General features: G+C 35.4%; 1 protein-coding gene across 1 annotated transcript; it reads left to right on the top strand.

Annotated features, from left to right (window-relative positions):
- Positions 1-5,545: 5,545 nt before the first annotated feature.
- On the top strand, positions 5,546-6,959 carry LOC108984626 (protein FAR1-RELATED SEQUENCE 5-like). The gene is made up of 2 exons (XM_018956648.2): positions 5,546-6,742; positions 6,840-6,959. Exons 1-2 carry the CDS (start codon positions 5,546-5,548, stop codon positions 6,957-6,959), a joined length of 1,317 nt encoding a protein of 438 aa, XP_018812193.2.
- The last annotated feature ends 2,675 nt before the right edge of the window (positions 6,960-9,634 follow it).

The following is a 9,634-nucleotide window of genomic DNA, read 5'->3' as shown; positions in this document are numbered from 1 at the left end:
ACGGACGGCCCCGCCCCGAGATGTGGGGATGGATTGCAGGGGTGCATGCGGGAAGGGGTTGACCCTGTCCAAGGAGGGGCGCGGGGCGGGTACACCCATAACTAAGCTTCCCTGTTTCTTTATTTTTGCATATGGTTTTTATTTTATATTTTTTAATATCAATTTAACTCAAAGCAATCAATAGCACTGAAACGTGAGGATACAGATATGATGTGACTGCAACATTTTAGATGATAATTATATCAGGAATAATGTTAAATATAATTTTGATAAAAAAATAAAATTTACTATTAAAGAATAGATTTTCTTATATGAATATCATATTTACTTTTTTTAAAAAAATAAATAAATGAAGTTTGTAGCCTCTAAAACTTTATAAATCAATTTTCTGATATCAAATTCAAATGGCCTTTTCGTGATCCAAGAAATTAAGATATTTTTAGAACAAAATAAAAAACTTTTTTTTTTAAAAAAAAAAAAAGAAAAGAAAAAAATGAAGACAGAAAATTGAATTATATATGTAGTACATAACTAAGCACGTCGGGTGTCATGTCAATGAAAGTCTGACGGAGAATTAAATTGAGAAGATTATAAAATTGAAACAATAAAATGATAAAGTTAGCTTAAAGAAAGAAGAGATACAAAAAATTGTTTGGCACTTTGATCCAAAAAATTGACCACGCTTTATTTGTAAAAGCTTGTAAACCAAGAAAACGAACTTTCAACGAAGGTCCCTATGATTCTGGAGAAATACTTCTTACAACCGCGTGGTGAAACCGGTGCGCAACCGGCGGCTCATTTAATATAAGTTTTAATTTCTTTCTCTCTCTATTTCGTTTCCTCTCTCTCAAAGCCTCTTGCTTCCGCAGCTATTCAATTTCTTCTTTCGCTGAGACACAGAACAAGCTCAAGGATTTGACTTAAAAGGAATTAGTTTTTGTGGATGGATCTTTAAAAGGAATTAGTTTCCATGCATTGGATTTTTATGACTCATTCCTTCTAGTTGTGATTTTGTACGGGATTAGCTTAAAAAGTTTGAAGGTACCGACTTTAGTTTTGTGTTGCCTTTTTCTTTGTTTGATAGGCAATGCTTCCGCAGCAAAGCCAAGAAAATTGGCTTCGGTAAAATATTATTTTTCTAATGAATTTATTATCCTACTATAATTATTGGGTTCTAATTGTTTTCTAATCTGATATGATTTTGGGTGGATTCTATTTTTTCTTGCAGTACCGCTAAAGGGTTTCATCTGTCTGTTTCACAAGAGCAAAGACTTTGAAGCATGATATGATTTGTGATTTTTAAGTTTAAAGAACCTCTTGATTTTCAGTTTTAGTTATATGTAATATTTAAAGCTGAGTTCAAAGACAGAAGTGTGATTTTTTTTGCTTCAAATGCTTGAAGATAATTTACAAATAGTCATTTTCTGTTTGAGAGAGTTGAGGTCGCCAGAACACTGCAAAGAAAGAATGACTGGGTGATAAAATGCAGAGATATAGTCCATCTTGTAAGAGATAAGCATTAAAACGAGTTTTTAAATTTTTTGATTGATAGACAGACAAATGAAATGGGAGAAAAAGCGGGAGGGAGGAAGTAAGGGATAAGTGGGTCCCAATTGTGTCAGCCGGTTGCACAAAAGTGGTATATCTCGGTTGTACGTAGCATTTCTGATGATTTTGTCCCAGTCCATGGCTAGTAAGCAGTGAGAACTCCGCTTTTCGTCACGAACCTCACTGCTCATTAGGCCTTTTGAGTTATAATAACTCGGTTGTGGTTGGTTATTGAATTAAATTAAATTTATTTTAAATTAATTATTGATAAGATTTATTAATTTTTTTAACTTTTTGTTAAAAAAATTTAAATTCATCTCAACGTATTTGATACATTTCAATTCAAAAAGTTAAACTCATCTTAATGTGAGCTATAAAATACTATTATTTATAATTTAACTCAATTCAACTCATCTCAACATCCAAACTTAACCTTGCGGTTGTCTGTTTTCAGCTCACCCGAAGAAGCCATATACACGCTGACTACCTTGGTGATGAATTCAGTTGATCAAGACTTAAGAAAAAAAGAAGGGAAAAAAGAAAGAAAATTTCTATTTATCATTTCTACACTACACACATAATTTTTTTTTTTTATTTCTTTTCATTTAGCAATTATGTGATGTAAGAATGATGAGTAGAAGAATTCAATTAGTTTAATAAAAATAAAAAAAATTAAAATATGTAAGATGTGAGGTGTAAGCAGTTTGCTAGTAAGGGTAAAAATAAACACAATCTCCAAGCAAGAAGAACAAATGCCGTTAAAAATTCATTATTCACCAAACAACTAGCCCACGACATGATGTGCATTGGCGCTGGCAAATAGCCTTGGAGGGATCGGGCTGTTTTGAAACATTGATTGTTTTGGCTAAGCCTAACTCGCTCCTCATTTTGGCTTTATAGTTTGAGTATTACTACAGGCAGGCACAATGCCGTGCCTGCCCGCGGACGCCACTGATGTGGCATTTTTGCCATGTCAGCAATTACATATTAAAAAAAAAAAAACCAACCAAAAGCTGAGAACGTCAACTACCGGGAGAAAGTGAGAAACATTTTGGGGAGAAAATTTCGGGAACCAGTACTCTTGTAAGCTGTCGACGGCAGTTCGAGCGAAAGGGGAAAATGCCCAATTGTGACCATCTGCCGTGAGTCTCCACCGGGAGTGACCATCTGCGTTCCATCCTGGCGTCTCGATTCCTGTGTTTCCATACAATATCCATTTGAAACTGGTAATATACATATCCAGTTGCTGCAACCCATTTCCATCAAGTCACTTGTTGTTTGAAAAAAATGGAAAAAAGAAACTTATTTTGTTTAGATCTTTCTGTTTTTTTAGTCTATTTTTTATTGTTGATAAGTTTTAATAGGAAATGGTTAGCATTGTCCTGCATCTTGCATCTAAAAGGGAGATTTTTGTTCAAGATGAGCATTTGCATTCATTTTGAAAAAGTGTCCATCTTGATTGTAAAGATTTGCATTCAGTTTGTGTCAAAAAAATGCTGAAAATATAGTAAAAAGTACCGTGAATATATATAAGTGCCCAACTAAATTATTTTTTCTTATTCAAGTATTTATGTAAAGATTTTTCATTTTACTTATATATTTGTAAAGATTGACTTCTCATATAGAATAAACTTTTAATTTCAAAAGCATAGAATAAATTATGATGCTAAGCTAAGTCCTAAAGGGATATCTTGGTTGCCATATATGTGTAATAGAAAAAAAATGTTTTTGTCATATTGAAAGTCATTTCAATATAATATTGTAGATGTGTGCATCTTGATTTCATTGTTGAGATAGATGGAGAAAGAGAAAGAATATGCATCCCGCATAACAGTTCCTATCACCAATCCATCAATCCAGGTATTGTAAACATCTTTCAATAGTTGGTGTGTGTTTATTTTATGTGTAGTCCTTGTCCACTTGGGTTAATTAACATTATGTTGCTATATGTTTGGATAACATATCAAGACCACTGTATCCAATTTTTTCAAATTACATGCCAACTTACTACGGTCCAGTGTCTTATGCGTGGTTACCACCTTTTGTGCCTCCTCCAAGTGACAGCCCATATCCATGGAACAACCAGGTGATCGTTGGATAATAAAATAGTTTATGTGCTTTATTTTATGAACTTAAATATTTGGTCTAATTATTTATTTTTAATTTTTGTTGGAGAACTGCAGCAACACCCATGGAGCTCTACTGCCGCTGCCACGTCAAGTACTTCTACCCTAAGTAGTACCGCTACCTTGTATAGTTCCGCCATACCAATGATGAGACCTCCTCCAAGTGCCTACCCATATCCATGGAGTAACCAGGTGATCATTTCTTAGAATATTTATTGTAGTTAGTGTGCTTTAATTTTCTGAACTTGAATATTTTGTCTAATTATTTATGTGTAAATTTTTTATGGCAAATTGTAGCAACACCCATGGAACTCTACCTCCCCTGCCACGTCAAGTATTGCTGGCTTGAGTAGCCAAGCTGTCGGGCCAAGTAGTGTTGCCTTGAGTAGTTCTGGTGCCGCGTCAAGTATTGCTGCCTTGAGTAGTTCTGCTGCCTTGTATAGTTCTACCATACCAATGATGAGACCTCCTCCAACTGCGTACCCATATCCATTGAACAACCAGGTGAGAATTTTTTAGAGTATGTCTTTGTAGTTAATGTTGTACTTGAATATTTGGTCTAACTATTTATGTTTACTTTTTTTTTGGAAAACTGCACCAACACCCATGGATCTCTACTTCCGCTCCCATGTCTAGTTCTGCAAGTAGTATCAACTCTAGTGTAGCTGCGAGTTCTAGTGTACAAACCAGCGCTAGTGTCGCTGCTAGCTCTTGTTCAGCTTTACCAGCATTAGTTTCTCCAACTTCTACCAACCCATATCCATGTGGCAGTGATGTGATGTCTTTGATTCTCCACATGTAGTGGTTTTTACATTATCCAAAACATATTTTTTCATGCCATACTTTTTTCTCCTAATTTACAGGAAAATAAAGTGTAGCAAAGTAACTCTGTTGAAGAAATTAGTGAGGTCACATTAGACTCAATAGAAGTTGAAGCACAATCTACTGCCTCTTTGTGTAATACGGTTGATACTAAGGAGGCTAGCACTGATGGGGGTGATACCACTAAGGAGCCAAAGCCAGGAATGACCTTTGAGTCAGAGAATGAGTTGATAAATTACTATAAACATTACAGAAAATGATGAGGTTTTGGCATAATGATACAAATGAGTAAAAGGGAGAAAGATGAGACTGTGAAATATGTCACTGTGGGATGTGTTCGGGGTGGCAAGACACGAAATAGGGCGTCAAACGTCTCCAAGCCTCAGCCAACAAGCAAGACAATGATGAATGTCATGTTAAAGGATGAGAAGTTGTGTGTCACATCCGTATTTAACACACACAATCATGGGCTTAGTCTAAGAAAATTCAGATTTTTCAGATGCAACAAATAAGTTAATGAGTCTGTTAGGAGGGTGTTGGAGACTAATGATGAGGCTGACATACAGATGAATAAAAGTTTTCATGCTCTTGTGACTGAGGCGGGTGGGTTTAAGAACGTACGATTTGGAGAAAAAGATTATCGTAACTATATTGACAAGGCACGACACCTGCGCCTTGGTAAAGGTGGTGCTCAAGCACTGTTTGAGTAATTTAGAAGGATGCAATACAAAAATGATAGTTTTGTCAGCCTCATGGAATTCGATGTTGATGATAGGCTAAAAAATGTGTTTTCGGCGGACGCCCGTAGTAGAGGGGCCTATAACTACTTTGGAGATGTGGTAACATTCGATACCACGTACCTGACAAATAGGTATGAAATTTCATTTGCACCTTTTGTGGGTGTAAACCATCATGGACAGTTGGTCCTTTTGGGTGCAGGCCTTATTTCAAGTGAGGATACATAATCTTTTGTTTGGTTATTTAAAGCTTGTCTTGATTGCATGGATGAAAAAGCGTCGAATACTATCATTACAGATTAAGATCGCGCAATGAAAAATGCGATCGCTATTGTCTTTCCCAACAAGCGGTATAGATATTGCTTGTGGCACATATTGCGAAAGGTGCTTGAGAAGTTTGGTTCCCATGCCCAATACAAATGTGGCCTGAAAAGTAAGTTGCTATCTTGTGTTTATGACTCTCTTACAATCGAGGAGTTTGAGAATTCTTGGAACAGTCTCAATGATACTTTCAACTTACATGAAAATGCATGGTTACAAAGCTTATATGCAGAAAGAGAGTTTTGGGTATCGGTATATTTAAAGAACTCGTTTTGGGCTGGAATGAGTACAACTCAACGCAGAGAGAGTATGAATGCTTTCTTCGATGGTTATGTGTATGCCAGGACAAACTTTAAAGAGTTTGTTGATAGGTTCGACAATGGATTGAAGAAAAAAATTGAAAACGAAAACCAAGCTGACTTCAATTCATTTAACTTCACCATTTCTTGCATATCACACTTGACTCTTGAGAAGAAGTTTCAAAATATATACACAAATTCAAAATTTATGGAGGTTCAACAAGAGATAATGAGAATGATATATTGTCATTGTTGTTTTGAGAAAATGGATGGAGCAATCACAACTTACTCGCTGGATGATCAAGTTAAGGCTGAAGATTTCATCAAGGAGGTTACGTATACTCTTTACTTTAATGAGACCGAGTGTGAGGCGAAATGTGTTTGTGAGTTGTTTGAGATGCGAGGGATAATATGTAGACATATTCTTGCAATCTTTTCAGCTAAGAAAGTTCGTGAGTTTCCGGAAAAGTACATATTGGACCGGTGGAGAAAAGACATAAAACATAAGTATACTATTATTTCGAGGAGTTATGACATTGCTGATCAGAAACCCGAAACTGTTAGGTATAAACGTATATTGGAAACTTTCAATGAGGTAATAATAAATGCAGTTTCGTGTGATAGGCATACTGAGGAAATGATTTTGAAATTATATGCGATGAATGAGGTATGGCGCACTTCGAACCCCAAGGACATAGATTCCAATGTTGGAGGAAGTACCGTGAATGCAGCCACAGAAGGAAGTTCCAAAAAGGTGTTAAGTCCCCATGTTGTTAGAGGTAAGGGAAGACCTCCGTGTAAGAGGAGGATGTCGACGATGGAGGAACAATTGAAGAAAATTAAAACTAAGGCTGCGAATAAGAAAAAAGATAAGGGAAAAAGCAGACTGGTGAGAGCGTAGTTACCTGATGATCATCTTTGAGTATTTGATAATATACTATTATTTTCACTTACTTGTGAACTCTAATTATTTTTTATGTTGTCAGAGGCGTAGATTGGATACTGAACTATTGAAAAGCAGTGGAAACCAATTTGGGATATTGGGAATGAGGATGCAAGAAAATGTACAAACTCTCATAATGGTGGATCAAGAAAGTGGACAATAAGATACGATGAGGACACCAGAATGTGTACAAACTCCAGTGATAGGGACACAAGAAAGTATACAATTACTAGTTGAATTCATTTTATTGGTTAAACTCGTTGTTTTTTTATGTGGTTCTTACTTTAGCTGCTATTATGTTTACAAATGCAATTGGAAATGGATGGAACGTAGCCGGAAATGGCAGATGGAACACAGCCGGAGATAGCAAATGAAACGCAGCCAAGCAGCTTCTTGTAGCAAGACTTTATAGATCCATTATGCCTACTTATTTTGTGTGTTAATGGTAGTGATTTGTTGGAATTAGTGTTGGATGTGGTTTGTATGCGTTTGTGTGTTAGGGGTGATTTGTAGAAATTTGTGTGTTGGTGTTGGTATGTTGGAATAAGTATGTTATGTATTAGTGGTGCAAGCATACGTTTTGTATCGTATCTTAGTATTTGAGCCCATTTTTTGCACATTTTGTATCCAAGTACGCTATTTGTGTGGCAGTGAGTTTGTATCCAAGTATTCAATTTATGTGGCATTAGTTTATGAGTTGAGATTATACTGTATTTGATATTGTCTCTTATGTCCAGGTAAAAAATGTTAATCAATAAACCTGTAATTTAGTATTGTCAAATATTCTGACAAAATGATATCAGGCTGGTAAGTTATTTTCATGCTATATACATACTATTTTAATAAGCAGTGGCACGTTAAAACAAAATAAAGTCCCAGGATTGAAGATCAAATACAAATCATAATAAAGTCTCAAATATATAATTTTAAAGTCTCGCCTTACAAATGCTAAGTTTTCTTAAAACACAGATACAAAGTCGTTAACCCAGTGAGAGTATCAAATACAAGTAAATAACTATGGCTATTAGCCAAAATACACGAAATGGTTTGCGTGCATGCCGCATGTCAGCTTCTTGAATGCGAAACTGGGCTTGATCATTATGGAGTGCCAACTCCCTCTTCTCAATCTCTTCTTCTCTCCTTTTAAGTTCTTCATTTTTTCTTAATACTTTTGCTTCTCTCTTTTTAAGTTCTTCATCTTTCCTTAATTCTACTTCTCTCTTTTTAAGTTTTTCCTATTTCCTTAAAACTTCTGCTTCTCTCTTTACAAGGTCAATCTCTTCTTCTGACCACTTGAAAAACTTGCAGTGCGATAACCCTTAATTATACATAAATAAATGTAGACATATGTCTGACGTCAAAATTTTGAATAAAATATTAATATGAAAACAAAAACACGGAACTACTATTAATTGCATCTACCTCTTTGTTGTAGAGTGGACACCTAAAAAATGCTTGCTCTAGATTTCTTTGAGTATTTGATATTCTGAGTACAACTTGTTTCCCACAGCTGCATATTGGGACGTCACTCAATGTATGATTAAGCAATGATGTTGACGCAACTGATGACGACATCTTAGATCTGTCAATGAAATACAACAACACCTCCAACAATATATTCAGTGAGTTTGTATAAGGCTATTACAGCACATCCAGCAATATATTCTAAGTACAACAGCACCTCCACAACATCCATAAAATCCTCTCCAACATAGCAAGATACATAAAAGGCACTTTGCTTTCTAAGAAAGATACATATAAGGTTGTTACATAGCACATCTAACAATATATTCTAAGTACAACAACACCTCCAACAATACATTTTATGGAATTTGAAAGGATCTAAATAGTTCCAGTCTTTATTACTCCTTAGCGCGCAAAATATATAGCAGCTGAACCTGTTGTGAAACATGGATATTGAGGCGAGGATTCATGGTTGCAGCTACCACATACTGGACTTAGCTAGAGGCAATCTTGTATGAAAGATACCATATATGTAAAAAGAGTTCTCAGAAGATGGAAGCATCCCTTTTTAATGGACTAGAGCATTAATGGCTCAATATTGACGCTATATCTGAATAAAGGGTCATCATCAAAGATACAACACTTTTAACAGTAAAAATACCAACACCAACAAGAATATATATTTTAGAGGTATTAATCAGCTTTCGTAGGTATTAATCAACATCCTCTTGTGTCTTTTGCTTGGGATACTTAGAGAAACAGGAGAGAGGAGGATTAGTCCCGCAAGCATATTAGCCCACCTGGGAGATTGATCAATATTCGAAACCATCTATATAGCAAAGATCATAAATTTACATTTATATGTAAATGTAGAAGTCTTACAAGCTTATTGAATCCACCAATATTTGTAGATTTTGGCCCAACTTTCTCTGCATGAAGAACATACTCGGCATTAATCAAAAGCCTGAAGCTGTTCTCTCATTTCTCAAACTATAAGCATACGGAATTTATTGTTATTATATTTGTTTTATTTTTTGTAGTGAGGAGAACGTATACTTCCTTTGCAAGAAATTATGCACAAGTGGAGTGGCAGACTTTGGGGATATGATCTTTTTGTCATTTCATTTCCAATGAGAATAAAAAACCATGTATCTTATCCTGAATTTTCCCTTTCCTATTCCTCTGGATATGGTGGAATTGTACACTTAAGAACTATTTAAGGTGAGTTGAGACAAGACCTTAATCGTGAGTTCAAACTATGTACCCAAAAGATAACTTTGTTCCTTTCTTCAGGTACATAAAGAACCAGAATGGCTTTGATTTTTAAACCATATCCACAACCTTCTTATAAGAAAATTTTCTACATCTCGATTC

Source organism: Juglans regia, chromosome 2 (genome assembly GCF_001411555.2).
Source record: "Juglans regia cultivar Chandler chromosome 2, Walnut 2.0, whole genome shotgun sequence".
NCBI lineage: Eukaryota > Viridiplantae > Streptophyta > Magnoliopsida > Fagales > Juglandaceae > Juglans > Juglans regia.
The sequence above is the reverse complement of the archived record's forward strand: the minus strand, read 5'-3'. Positions and strand labels throughout refer to the sequence as shown.

What these genes read in the sequence shown, in the direction of transcription:
- LOC108984626 (XM_018956648.2), top strand. Translation starts at nt 5,546, where the DNA reads ATGAAAAATGCGATCGCTATTGTCTTTCCCAACAAGCGGTATAGATAT. An exon ending in ATAAGGGAAAAAGCAGACTG is followed by an intron (nt 6,743 to 6,839) that starts GTGAGAGCGTAG and finishes TTATGTTGTCAG; the next exon opens with AGGCGTAGATTGGATACTGA.